This window comes from Alternaria viburni (assembly GCF_023758015.1).
Source record: "Alternaria viburni strain BMP 2772 chromosome Unknown scaffold_20, whole genome shotgun sequence".
Classification (NCBI taxonomy): Eukaryota; Fungi; Ascomycota; class Dothideomycetes; order Pleosporales; family Pleosporaceae; genus Alternaria; species Alternaria viburni.
The window spans coordinates 15713-30028 of NW_026055789.1; the positions used below are offsets into that span (position 1 = coordinate 15713).

At 52.9% G+C, this 14316-nt stretch overlaps 4 protein-coding genes across 4 annotated transcripts; 3 read left to right on the forward strand and 1 right to left on the reverse strand.

Annotated features, from left to right (window-relative positions):
- Window positions 1-218: 218 nt before the first annotated feature.
- Window positions 219-1172, forward strand: J4E79_008358 (uncharacterized protein; the record flags this gene model as incomplete). The annotated part of the gene is made up of 2 exons (XM_049357215.1): window positions 219-303; window positions 379-1172. 2 exons carry the CDS (start codon window positions 219-221, stop codon window positions 1170-1172), a joined length of 879 nt encoding a protein of 292 aa, XP_049208113.1.
- A 541-nt stretch (window positions 1173-1713) lies between these two features.
- Window positions 1714-3455, forward strand: J4E79_008359 (uncharacterized protein; the record flags this gene model as incomplete). The annotated part of the gene is made up of 2 exons (XM_049357216.1): window positions 1714-2021; window positions 2078-3455. The coding sequence occupies 2 exons, from the start codon at window positions 1714-1716 to the stop codon at window positions 3453-3455; spliced, it is 1686 nt and encodes a 561-aa protein (XP_049208114.1).
- Window positions 3456-6606: 3151 nt separating this feature from the next.
- Window positions 6607-8880, forward strand: J4E79_008360 (uncharacterized protein; the record flags this gene model as incomplete). Its single annotated transcript, XM_049357217.1, has 1 exon — window positions 6607-8880. One exon carries the CDS (start codon window positions 6607-6609, stop codon window positions 8878-8880), a length of 2274 nt encoding a protein of 757 aa, XP_049208115.1.
- A 1775-nt stretch (window positions 8881-10655) lies between these two features.
- Window positions 10656-12751, reverse strand: J4E79_008361 (uncharacterized protein; the record flags this gene model as incomplete). Its single annotated transcript, XM_049357218.1, has 2 exons — window positions 10656-12080; window positions 12413-12751. 2 exons carry the CDS (start codon window positions 12749-12751, stop codon window positions 10656-10658), a joined length of 1764 nt encoding a protein of 587 aa, XP_049208116.1.
- Window positions 12752-14316: the final 1565 nt, after the last annotated feature.

Genomic DNA, 14316 nt, shown 5'->3' on the forward strand with positions numbered 1-14316 from the left:
CGATACAGTAGAGTCCTCCAATCATATCTGCATCTCTCAAGGTTTTAACTCCAAACGACGTCACTCTAAGATCTGCTGTCATTATCAGGGTCAAACTTCGACAACAAGCCATCAAAGACTACAGAGAACTTGCAAGCAGGAGGCGAAGGCCTACTACGTATCAGCCCACCAACGTATCAATAGCCAGAAAGCAATAAGCTATGAGTATTCACCCTACTATGGATTCAATCGACAGACTCAAAACTGGCTTCGCCGCGCTCCCAGAAGAACTTCGCCTGGAGATCTACAGATGGAACGCAAATCGTATGGTCCTCAATACTGTTCCTGGGATCAAACATGTACGTTGGATGGCCACTGCATACAGTTCTGGCATCACAGGAGTCAGCCGGGAGATCCAGCAAGCTGCCGGCGACACGTTGTATGCACTCGACCGAGAGAAGGAAGCACGCCTTGTAGTGCACTGGAAGGGCATCAAGCAGTTGCCTCGCCTCTTGCAACTACTCGCACATACGTATACATGGGGTGAGCACTGGCTTGAAGCCAATCCACCAAACGCGACAGATGGTCAGCAAGATTGGGTGCGAGTCAAAAAGTCAACTTCGCATGATCTCAACACACTACTTTACGAGTATCTTAATCCCAGCCATTACAAGAGAATTTTCAGCGAACTCGGAGATCCATCACGATTACCTACGCTTTCCACACTGGTACGAGACTGGTTTAGTGATATTGCTACGAAATGCAATACCGCCGCCCCGATCCCCCTGAGTACAGCGGAACGACGTCTCCTGATCGAATTCCTGGAGATGACAATGGACAAACTACGGAACCCAAGCACGAGCGGAGATGTCGAAATATATATTACTGTCCCCACAGTAGACGCCACTTATGCAGACCCTGACGACCAGACCAGGGCATTGTATCTTGATGACGTAGTGGAATACATGTATCAACTTTTTGAGACTTTCCGGACGCATTTCCGAATCAAATTTCGGCTCGTTGCTGTCCTAAACACTCCGGCAGACGAGTTGATTTGGACGCTGGTGGGTGAAGATTACGCCAAATTCATAGAGCCATGCTACAATATTGTGCAAAGAGAGGGTACTGGGGACTTTGAGGTCACGTTTAGCAGCATCATGCGTGTAGATCACGAGGCACTAGACATGGCTTGATTGTAGCTGGTGACGGGTACTTAGGTGAAGCAGAGTGCTCCAAAAGTCTCCTCCGCTCGAACGTGAGACGTCGCAGTGGGTGCCTATATATCACTCTCTGAATTTCGAGACTGTACGCCTATAGATGGCTAACGAGCGCGCCAATGGTTCGAGGTTGGTGTTGTTGTCAGTATGACGGGCGTGGATAGGTCGGAGGATGGCTGACTCAGCGAGCGGTCGCAGAAAGCACAGACTGACTCGGGGCGCTGCACTTTTTCTGGCCGGAAGGCAAACTAAGGGTACGATCGCTCTCTGTATCCACAACCCCTCGGCGTCTCTACTTTTCTCTAGTTTCTCAGTGCGGATTACTTTGTATGTACGAATGAAGATAATGAAACTAGTTTCACACACTCTCTCATCTCGCCCGTTCGCTCTTGCTCGTCTCGTTCAGCCGCGCTCTCTAGCAACTAATACAAGACATAGCCTCATCTCGACAATCCCCTTCGCACTCAACCGCACCCAACACAGACAGTACACCTCACTTCCAGCACCAGTCCCAGACATGTCCGCACCACCGAAGCGCAAATGGACCCGCGGCGGCAGAGGAGGAGGCCGTGGAGGCGGCGGCGGTGGCGGCGGTGACCGTACCAATGGCACACCCGGGCGAGGACCTGCGAACGCTCGCTCGACCATGTCGCAGCAACCAAAACGTCCTAGAGTTGAAGACACGCTGCCGAAGCCAGATATGGGCGTCGACGTACGGCAGATGTACAGCACTGCGGCGGGCGATGCGGCACCGAAGCCCTTCGCCGACCTGAAGAACAAGCTCCATCCAGCGTTGCTAAATGGCTTGGACAAGATGGGATTTGAGTAAGCATAGCCCTTCTTACGTTGCACTCTCCCAGCACGGTCGCTGACTCTTACAGATACATGTCCCCTGTTCAACAAAAGGTTCTCACTGAGCTGCCCAGTTCCTCCTCCGACTGTGTTGTACAGGCGAAGACTGGTACGGGCAAGACCGTGGCCTTCCTACTGCCTGCGATCCAAAATCTCCTAGCCGGTAACATGCCCCGGAAAGGCAAGGTCGCCATCCTCGTCGTCTGCCCTACCCGCGAGCTGGCTCTACAAATTGCGAAGGAGTGCAACGGTGTCACATCGTGTCTGCCCCAGAAGATGGAGTGCCATACTGCGTTTGGTGGTACTTCCCGTGCCTCGAACCTTAAGGCCTTCATGAACGGCAACCCTACCGTCTTGGTCGCTACTCCCGGTCGCCTTGACGACATTCTGGGTGAAGAGGAAGTTCGCGAAAAGTTTAGTGACCTGAAGACGGTTATCCTCGATGAAGCTGATCAGATGCTCGATGCCGGGTTTGCACCTGCGGTCAAGAAGATACTCAGGCGCATTCCCCCAAAGAACGATGGCTGGCAGGGAATGTGTTTCTCTGCCACACTCCCCAAGGAGGTTCTTGACATCGCCAAGATCGTCTTATTCCCTGGTTACACACATCTTTCGACTGTCGACCCGAACGAAGTGCCGACCCACGAGCGCGTACCACAATTCTTCTTCTCTGTTCCTACTGTCGGTCAGACTTTCCCTGCGTTGTCAGCCCTGATCGAGGAGGAGTACAACCAGAACCCCACCGGCTTCAAAGCCATTGTCTTCGGTACCACCGCGAACGGTGTCGGACTGCTCTATGACCTCTACCGAAATGCGCTGCCCCAGTTCAAGCTATTTGAGCTCCATAGCCGCATGTCTCAGCCTGCACGCACACGCACTACCCAGGAGTTCAAGGACGCTCAAAGCGGTATTCTGTTCGCATCCGACGTCGTCGGGCGCGGCATGGATTTCCCCAACGTTGGCCTCGTCGTTCAGTTGGGTCTCCCCTCAAGCACTGACCAGTACGTTCACCGTGTCGGCCGAACAGCTCGTGCCGGTAAAGATGGACGTGCCGTCCTCGTTCTCTTCGAGCAAGAAGCCTTCTTCCCAAGGATCAACAAGACGCTGCCTATCAACCCTTACCCCGTCGACCTTGTGTCACGTCTACCCTCGCACCAAGCAAACATTGACCGAGCCTTCACCAATGTTGATGAGACATCGAAGACAAAGGCGTACCAGGCGTTCCTTGGTTACAACAAGACTTTCGTCAAGAAGCTGCAGATCTCTACAGCCGATCTAGTTCGTCTCGCTAATGATTACGCGTACACGATGGGCTGCCCCGAGCCGCCCATGTTGGAGAAGTCCACAGTCGGCAAGATGGGCCTGAAGGGAATACCAGGTCTCAGGATCGGGTCTCGAAGGAACTAAATATTTGTTGGGCCTTGAAGCAGAGGTTCTGAAGTCGATGAACGATGTCTTACTTTGTCTGGAGTTTTCACATAGATCATTTGAGATTAGACATTGCCGATGAGCATGTCAGCATTGTTGGCGGAATCAAGAGATAGACATAGACCTTTTTTGGTGCACTAAGTTAGTACCTAGATACCCGAATATTTTCTCTTCGATACAAAGTTGCATGTCAACATTGCCATCATGTGTTCGTGTCACACTCAGCATGCTTTGTATACCTTCAATCGCAGAACCCTTTCTCGTTCATTTCTCGTACAATAATAATCTACCACGGAAGATGTCCTAAAGAACGAGAGTGCGTCCATTGTGTCTTGGAACACAAGTGAATGTATCGGTCGGGAACAGAACAGATAGAGGCAACTGTAATTTCCATTGCTAGCAGACCCAGGTACATCATCGCTGAATCTCATGGTCATTTCTTCTAACTCCATGTCACTGTGCTGATTCAACTCAAGTAACATCGGGTTTATGAAATGCCGTCCAGCAGGCTTCGGGATGATTTGTAGCGTTCTCAAAACGCTTGAAACATGGTCTGGTGTCAGTACGATCACTAGGCTCGTCTGTGACGACAGTGACGTGAAATTACATAGTCAAATGACCTTACTATAAAGACACTGACAAGCGCAACTACCCGAATGTGTCCGGCATTTTCACAGATAATGTACATCCTTGTGCATTCCATGATCTTCATTAACGGTTTATGAGCAAAAAAACCGTCGACATTCAGGGTGAGGTTTAATGTGGATATGTACATTACAGCGTTACATGCCTAGTAATGTGACCCTTTGCAAACTTTCCGATGGTGATCTGGTCGGGTATCGCACTCAAGTGCCATGCCCACAGGCTGTACCATGCAGAACCGCAGCGGCACATTATCGCAAGGGTAGCATGAGCTCTCATCCAGGTACATTTTAAGGGTCAAGGGAACTTCCCCGACGCAAAACACGCTCGCAGCTCATGACAGGTCGCATGAGCGCTTTATTGCCGGATCGTTCATGTCATGAGTTCAGCGCATGACAAGTAAGTGCCAGAGCATACGTCAGCTTTGCAATCAGGTGAGAAGGTTGGAATGAACAGACACTGGATTGCAGGGCGTGCAGAATTGAGTGAGGCCCGGTGTTTGTCCATTTGGCCTTCCCATTTCCTGGACTGATGGTTTGTATACGGTTTCAATTTCACCGTCTTAGAATTCAAGTAGGCAGTTTGAGATTAGAAAATGATACGATTTATGTTTTCTCTGATTGGCCATAAAACTGTATTTCCGCAAGTGCCGGCCTGAATTCTGGGCTCCGATCCGACAGCACTGTCAACGTCGGGCGGGAGATTTCACGGACGGAGTCAAGCAAGCACCGAAAAGGACCAGCCGGTGCCCTCCGCTTTGGAAGCATACTTCCCGGTTTGGTTACACAAGCCTGTTTGCGGGTTTAGACGCACGAGAGAACAGACGCTGTTGAGGTCGAAGTTGCGGCTACCCGCTGATCACCATGATGAGCCGTCCGCCCCACGCTGCTAATCACGGAGGAGGCTCCGCATCGTGATCTGTAAAGACTCGCTTAGGAGGTTATTAATGGAACCACAGACGTTGTTGACGGGTGCCTAGCCGGCACCTGAGCGTTGCGCCTTTCAACAGGAGCTGAGCCGCATGATGAAAGAATATCGCAACGGACAGAAGAAAGAGCAAGAGGTATACAAGCCGGTAGACCGGATGCGGCATATGCGATATGACTGTTGAGTGGGGTGCAGTACTGGGGTAAGCTGACACGCAGGCATGGTAGCGAAGGCTTCCGCGCATGAAGACGGCATACTCGGAGCGCACTACGACGAGGTACCCGATTTTCACGTAGTGTTCCAAGATGAGTTCTCGCGCAGGTGGTCGACCAGATGACAGTTCATCTCCTTTGCGAGTTTGTGATCGCGATGCAGGAGAAGTTCCGTGCGCTGGAGTTGAGATCGAAATGAGATGTCGGTGGTAGCCTCGAGAGACCCTTCTGGACCACGAGGGTAGCGATGCAGCGTGGACTGCGTACCCCTGGGATGTGGGCGTGTGGCTTTAGTGGTTGAGCTGAGCTGCACCTAAGGCCAGGGTGCAGTTTGTCGAGTTTCATGCGCCCCTAGTGTTCGGATCAGAGTGTGCCACCGTCTGGCACTCGATAGGCTGTGCATTGCGCTCCGGGGCAACTCCCTAGGCATACGATAGCTGTTATCCACCGGCTTGCAGCATAGCTGGCTGCGACGGGTCAGTTGTTTCACCGACGCGTCGCACTGGCGCTTGCACGTCGGTGGCTCTCCCAGTCGTCGCCACAGGCGTTGGGTGCTGGATCCCACGGCGGGCAAAAGCAATGGGTTTCAGATGGGCGTCAATGGCAGCAGCCTTACCGTGCACGCCCACTGCAAACAGCTGGCTAGTGTAATTGCCGGCGCGAGGTTGTTCCTGGGCAAGATGGGCATGACGTGCGATCGATCAGAGGGAACTCGTGCTCGGACCCCCTCATTGGCCACGCTCCCTTGCTCCTTCCTTGTAGGTGCGTTTGCGGTGGCAGCCAAGGAAGGTGCGCTGCAGCTGCCTCCAAGCCTGCCTATTGCCCTCTTGTCCTGCCCGCTTTCTCTCCACGCTCCAGCAGCGGCCCAAGATCTCCTCTTCTTGTTTCATCGCCCACTTTGTGTCTTTGAATCTCTCCCGCCGCATTCCTCCATTATTTGCTATCAGAAGAAAACGCACACCGCCCTCCCGCTGCAGATCCGGCATTACTGTCGTCAGAGGTTCTTTTTTAGCGCCCTTAAGCGAATTGCTCCGCTGCCTCATCCCATCAGCACAGGTTAGATAGCAGCCCACCCTCCCTCAAACGCGCTCCTTTCTCACAAAGTCACGTAGAATTGCACCGCACATGACAGGCAGCATACTCCCTCCGACAATTGACAGCCTGCACCTTACCGCCCCTTCAACGACTCACTTGGCCCTCGTCACCGCAATCTTAGTCAACACCGCACCTGCCGACCGTGCTTAGTCGCCTCGACGGACCCATTTTGGATTTCTAGACGCGACTTCACGCGTCAAAGCGTCTGGAGAGACTATACAAGGCTGTTGGTGCCCTTGTAGCGCAGTCTCGCCATGGCTGCAGCGCGTCGACAACACTCCATGCAGATTTTTCAAGACCCTGTACAGCCTCACGACCACCACCAAGCAAACGCCTTTGATCCACGCGACCTCGACGCCTTCACGTCCATCACCGACGTGTCCAACAACTCAAACACCCTCCTCGCCCCTCCCGCACCCTTCACCGCCAGAGCATCGCCCCGCAAGACCCGCCAAGTCTCCAGCTCGCCTCCACCCAGCGCCCTTACCGAGAAGGGCCTCAACACGGTCAAGATACCGCCGCCGCAAGAGCAGTGGTTTCGCACCGACGCGCCTACCAAGAAGACCCAGGCTGCGCGTTCGCAGGACTCAGATCCAATGGTCGGCGAACTCCAGTACTGGCCCGGCTATCCGTCCCACATGGACAAGGAGAACGCCTACTATTCTGGCCCCGTCATGTCCGCCATGTCAGCGGCAGAGCCACCCATGAAGCAGGGAAACAAGCGACCACTGATGGACGCCGCCCCGCTACGCGACCGCACCAATATGAACATAACCAAGAAGCAGAAGTTCGTCAAGGACATCAAGATCGAAGACGTGGACGGACCGCTACCCAACCCAGACCAGATGCCCACCGTTGAGGACGACGGCAACAAGCCTTCTTACAGCTATGCGATGCTCATCGGCATGGCTATCCTAAGATCACCGAGCCGTCGGTTGACCCTCGCGCAGATCTACAAGTGGATTTCCGACACATTCGCTTTCTACCGCAACTCCCAAGAGACTGGATGGCAAAATAGCATCCGCCACAACCTTAGTCTGAGCAAATCGTTTTCCAAGCAAGAACGCCCCAAGGACGACCCTGGAAAAGGCCACTACTGGGTCATCAATGCTGGATTCGAGAAGCAGTACCACAAGGTCAAGCCCGTTCGCCGACCGGCACCTCCAGAGTCCCTTGCTCCGGCATATGCTAGTGATCTCCCGCGTCCTTCCACATCCATGTCGGCTAGCTTCCCACCCATGAGTTCGACAAAGGGATTTGACTCGAGCAAATTTCCGGAAGAGGCCGAGCTACCTTCTTCCGAAGCTACCATCCCTTGCTCTGACCCTGCTGCGCATGACGGCCATGATCCTATTAGCATGCCACCGCCCCGTCAGATGCCATCTTCGCCTCCACCAGCTGACATCCACTCATCACCTCCTCCTCCTGTCTCTCGATCTCGTTCAGTGCGTGAGGACACACCGCCACGCGCTCCACACTTCGCACCCAACAGCCGTTCGGGCGGACGCCGGCGCAAGTTCAACGGTCTCGGTGACAGCGGTTACTACTCGTCCATCGAATCGTCTGCAACCAAGGGTAACCCAATGGGACCCTTACTCACTTCCGAGGCGGATCTCGATCGTCCCAACCTTAAGCGTGGACGTGCTGAAGAAGAGATTGCCCGGATACGTGGCTCCTCTTACGATTCTCCCACCAAGCCTAGGTCTCACAAGCAGTCTGCCATCTCGTCGCCGGTCCGCCAGGGTACCAAGGTTCTCGATCCTCTTACCCCTGCTATTGTCTTCAAGCGGCCTGCTCTTCCACCCGCTTCTGCATCGCCCAACACCAATCTACGCAACCATCGTAACAAGATGCGAGAACTAGTAGGCGGCTCACCAGACAAGAGCCTTGCTATGTGGGTTGACACTTCCTTCCTTGACAACAAAGCTTGGAGCCCAGCTGTATCTATCCCCAACGAAGAGAACGTCAACCTCGTCGGACATGGTTTCGAGAGTACCTTTGACATCTTTGGAGACTTTGGCTACAACGAGAGCCCCCTCAAGCGTTCAGCCAAGCGCCCCCGCCTCGAACGTGCCGTCACCACAAGCGGTGTTCTCGCCGACATTACTGGCGCCAAGGGGAACATGACCAACTCACCTACTCCCAACTGGAAGATGTCATCGTCTTTCCTCAACATCCCAGACCTCTCGCCTGCCAAGAAGATGTCGCCCATCAAGGCTCCCGTGCTGAAGTCTAATGCACCTACCCCTCTGTCCGAGTTCGCTCTTCCCCAGCCGAAGAAAGAGAACGCACACACCGGTCTTACGCCTCCTCAATCCTTCCACGTTCCCTCAAAGCCGCAACAGCCACAGCAGGATGACGAGGACATCTTCCATCTGTTGCACAGCGACGAGTCTGAACCGGGTATTGACCTGCTTCAAGGCTTTGAGAAGATTGGAGCAAGGACCTTGGCCGTCGCCCCCAATGGATCGCCCCAGAAGAAGTCTGCGAGACCAAGCTTGGCTCGTAGCTCTACTACTCGATTCTAAATCAACTACCACCCCGCCATCACGACTGGCTTTTGGCTGAATTTACTTTTGTACGCCACCCCTGGATCTCATCATCTGGATCTGGATACCTCATTCTTCGCCATTCTCGATACCCCTCATCTTGCGACTACGTCTTTTAGCTCTTACCTCCTGGCCTTCCATATCACGGTGCCCAAGATCATCACTTCGACTCCTTCTACTTTGGATTATCCATTGGATAACTCCGCCTCACGATGTAACGACCAACGATACCCACGATAGCAACGGCTGGCCCTCCTACTCTTAACGTCTAATTCGACATATCTTCTTATCAGGCGAGGCGTTGCAAGGCCACACAGACGTACATATTGCCCCTGTCACTGTGCCTACTACGGTGTTTTGGGTTCCTGTTTCTTCGAGCGATGCAAGCGTAATGATCTATTGAGGCGGCTATTGGACTCGAACAGAGATGGTCATTTTTACATGGCATAATTATGATATCGACGAGAATGAGAACATGCCTGAACGCAGCGGATCCCATAGTATTTCTTGCTCAGCAAATTAAACATGTTACTTGATTCTAAACAATGTGCCTGCCTTCTTCCATCCCAGTTCATCAGCTGCTTAGCTTGGTACCCGTTACAAACATGCGCTTCCGTCAATCTGATGTTTATTCGTATATCTCTGACCAGTCTGCCTCCGATAACAGAACTCATACACTAAATCACGATACGTGGACTGCCCATACACACTAGTACTTCGCGTCGAGATAATTTTCCGTGACCTTTGCTTTTCCAATCCCCTCTTCTCCTAACCCCCTCCCAACGAAAGGCCATTCGTCCCAACAATGCCCCTCTTCCCGCAAAAAGGAACTCTACTTCCCCTCTCTATGCAGCAAGAATAGCCTACCCTCGGCCCTTCGGTCGACCGTTCACCTACCCAAAGTCCGGAACACTAGCCACGATCGTCAATGCACCTGCATACGCAACGCAGCTCTCTAGTCTGTACTTGCCCCACAAACGGACCACGCAGCTAGACCCTAGGGCACGTATGTCGGCAGTCTCGGTAGGTCAGGACGATAGCGTTCCATGGAACGGTATACAGTCGCTTACCCGATCGACAGCGGTAAACAATACTAAATGTGCATGGCGAGGCGGGGCGGACATGCGTGCATGCATGGTCGCCATGTAGGAGTAGTATGTACACGCATTCGTACATACATACCCGTAGCGTCCCACGGCAATGTTGAAGTAATCAGAGTTGCGAAAAAGAAGTAACGCCGCACAGCAACGTGGTCTGCGCTTCTACACGACTTCGTACGCATGTACGTACGTGCTTCACTGTGAACCTTGGGATATCTATCTCCTTTGAGGGGAGCCGGATGTACGCATAGGGCAACTCTCGCAGAAAATACTATTTCGAGTTTTATCGCGCATACTTTGCCTCCTTTAGACTCGCGCACTGTGGGTTGATCCGGAAAAGGTAGAGGCTTGAGCATGTGCAAAAAACATACAACAGCGATTATTCGCCAGTGGTCACCCACCTGACTACTAGTTCGCCGGTTAAAGGTTTATCGTGTGGAGAGCAGACGGGATCCGGAGTAGTCCTTTGCCTGTGGTCGTATGTGGCAGTTTTTGGAATTTCGGCTTTTGCATTGGCAGAGAGAAGTTCACAGGGTTGTGATGTGATCCGCAGAAGTCTTGGGCATAGGCAACCACAATACGGAACATGATGCATGCACACTCCATCTGCAGTAATAGATGAATCGCTCGATAAAATTTCATATGTACCTCTCCTCATGTCCGGTAATCACCGTTAATAGTAACATACTCGTGACTAAAATCACATGTCCAGAAGACAGCCTCCTCGCCTTCCTTCTCACTCAACCTAACCTTGATCTCCAAATCCTCAGCCTCTAGAATCTTGGCTGCCCTGTTCTCGTCAACTTGCTCCGGCTCGCCCTTGACAAGTAGCTTCAACTCCTCACTGCCGTCCGTGGGGACAAAGCTAACGCTCGTCTCTTCGGGAACAACGGAGTCGACGCCTTCGGCGTAACCCGTCGCGCACAAGATACGGCCCCAGTTTGCGTCCTTCCCGTACAGGGCTGTCTTGACGAGCGGTGAGCGCGCGATGGTCGAGGCTACGCGGTGAGCATCCTTGTACGACGCGGCATTTGTCACCTTGATGGTGACAAATTTCGTCGCACCTTCACCGTCTCTCACGACCAGTTTCGCCAGGTCAATCGAGAAGTCTGTGAGGACTTTTTGGAAAGCGGCAAAGTCTTTGGAATCGGCCGAGGTAATGGGCTGTCCACCGGCGGCACCGTTGGCTAGGATAGCAACTGTATCGTTGGTGGACGTGTCACCATCGATGGAAATGCTGTTAAAGGACTTTCCAATGGCGGCGACAAGTGCTTGACGGAGCAGGTAAGGGGCGACGGGGGCGTCTGTGCAGATTATGCCTAGAAGCGTGGCCATGTTGGGATGGATCATGCCTGCGCCCTTAGTCATACCCGCAATGTGGTATTCTTGTTGAGTGCTCGGTAACGAAAATGTCTTGGAGAGGAGCTTGGGGAATGTGTCGGTTGTACAGATTGCACGTGCGGTGCCTAGCCAGTGTTCGTGCGTGTCTCCGAGATTGTAGTATGCAGTGGGTATCTTCGAGGTAATTTTGTCAATGGGCAGGCGCTGGCCGATGACACCTGTACTCATGACAATGCTCCGGCTTCCTTTCAGGTCGTCTTGCCCGTTCTTGTCTTGTATGAAGCACCTGTCGGTTTCTTGGCCCATGGATACAGCATCCTCAATACCTCCACGTCCCGTCACTGCGTTGGCGCATCCTGAGTTCACTACGACAGCCCGAATTCCCTCGCCCTTCCTCTTCTTCAGCATGTCCCTGCTGACTGTCACTGGAGCAGCTTGGAACTTGTTCGTTGTGAAGACGGCCGCTCCCGCGCATGGTGTGTCGGATGCGATGAGAGCAAGATCGTCGAAGCGGGTGTTGGACGCCTTGACACCAACATGCGCACTTCCAGCCTTGAATCCGAGCGGGTATGTGCCTGAAGTCGGAACATACTTCTTCTTGGCAGGTGGGATCACGCCGTCGCCCGGTGCAGCGTATGTTCGTATTTGCGAGGTGAAGATACGGTTTGTGCGGGCGAGGAATCGCGGATTGGGTCGTGTGAGGGGCATTTTGGGATACGTAATGAGCAATCGATTGCACTGTGTGACGATGTTAGCTATGTTGACACTTGAGTCGTTGTTTGCGACTACTGCGATGACACAGGAACTCTCGCGGCAGCAACGGTCGAGGGGGCCCAATGCTGGGACCATACATACCTGATGATCTTTTTGTATCCCTTGTCGTCTCTGACTCACTCAATTGACGTCCTGCGCCCAATGAGTCTTGCGATGGAAGCTGCCCAAAAAGTTGGAGGATGCGCCTTCCCGCCGTTATCGCTGCCCGCCGATCCCCACGCGAGCCACGTTGAGTCAAAACCCCTGCGCGTCTAGAGCAGCAACGCGCCCAGCGTCGACCCCATCAAATAACACACGAGGATCGCGTACCGCGTCATCACAACCCGCTCCTTCTGCACCAGGCACGGCGCGACAATGAAGAAGATGGCTGCTGTGGGCAGGCTGGCTGGAATTGACATGCGCAGGCCGCGCGCGAGCTGGGCCAACAATGCGTAGTAGCGGCTATCCAGAGCTACGGGCACGAGGCTGTCGCCGCTGTAAAGCACCAGGAATTGGAAGACCGTCAACAGCAGTGTTGAAACCAGCAATGCGTACTCGATGCCTTCGCGACGGCGCTGTTCCATGTTCCTGACGTAGGCGTCCAGAGTGCGTTCGACGACAGGGAGTAGTGGCGTTTTCTCAGAAGTAAAGGACATCATGATCGTGGATTTTTGGATTTGACGAGTATGAGCTTCTGGATTACGAGGCCTTCTACTTGTTATATGCCAGCCATGCGCTCGGGCGGTACACTCTTTGTTCGATACCAATGTTGGTAGTCTTGGAACGCGCCTTGTGAAACAAGCGGACCCCAGTTGTTTGACATGGCATCTTGGCCTCACTCTCGGCTTCGGTCTTGTTGCGGCAGCCTTGCTCCCTTAAGATTGAGGATGACGAATGGAGAGAGCCCCAGTGCAACCCACCCTTTGCAGGGTGTCGCCATCAGCGTTGACAAGGCACCGCTTGCTGAGAACCTAATATGTGAGCACTCACTCGTGCGTATCAGGATGTGTGGCATAGCGTAAACTACATCTTGACAAGGTTCCGCTATGTTTGATCTTTCCAAAATAGCTGCTAACATCAGATGTGATGTCTTGGCCAGAAAGCGGCTGTTTCGCCAACATTGCGTCACTACCTAGGTACCGAGGTGATCGTTCACCGAAATCGACAAGTCGTCATGTCCCGTTGACACAGCATGTGTCTGTCCCGGCTACTCATCGCGTCTCAAGACAATCTGCCCTAGCAGCCTTGCCCATCGATATCACAAGTCCGTGGAAGGTAATATAGAGGATGGGGACACTGAAAGCAATAATGGCATTTGACGTCGGCGGGTTTCATATAGGTAGGTAGCTTTCCCAAGGGTACAGTAAGACAAATATTAGAGCGATACTCACAAGAGTACATAACCTGAACGCTGCTGCACATGATACTCGTCATTTCTGATTTGCGCCGTGAACACAGTATCGCAGAAGCTGATTTTCTGCTACAGTGCGACGATCCCTTCTCATCATATCACAGCTGTGGAATGCTGCTTCCAAGGTTGCGTCTAGAACCTGTGTGACCGGTCGAAAGTATGCTTGCTTATAGCTTTTCAGACTCCACCTTCGATGAGCAGCTCTTTGTGGCGTCTAGAACTCATGGTTCCGCAATATGAAAGAGAGGACCCAAGGGTGCGATTACTACAAGGGCGGCCGAAGGGAGGAACACTAGCCGTGAGTAGTCTGCTAGAGCAACATCTCGCTATCGCGTAGGTTGGTTTTAGAAGTCGGTGATGGTCCATGGGCTCCGTTTCCCAAAAAGACTGGCACTTTCCACGCTGTGTAGGCGCACGTATATCAGCTCTCTATCTTTATGTATGCAGGTGCGGCGAGACACGTGGGGAAAGCTCGGGTATCATCTCTGTGCTGTGTTTCAGCCAGCAAAAAAACACCACGAGGAGATGTTCTTCGGCTGTTCGGATGCAAGAACGACGTGCAAAAGACTGTTAAGTATATATGGGCGTTCGAGAAGCCATGGTCAGCAGGCTTGGGAGAAGAGGGATGGCGGGACGCACGAGGAGACGCTACAAACAGCGCAAGTGCATCACGCTAGCCATTCCAAGATCCCAACCATCGGTGTTGAACTGTTAGACCTTCCGACTTCTTCGGGTATGTGGCAATTTGATATCAATCAGCGTGTTAGTCGTGTTGATCTCATCTTTGCGATTGTCTGAGCAAATGAGAGA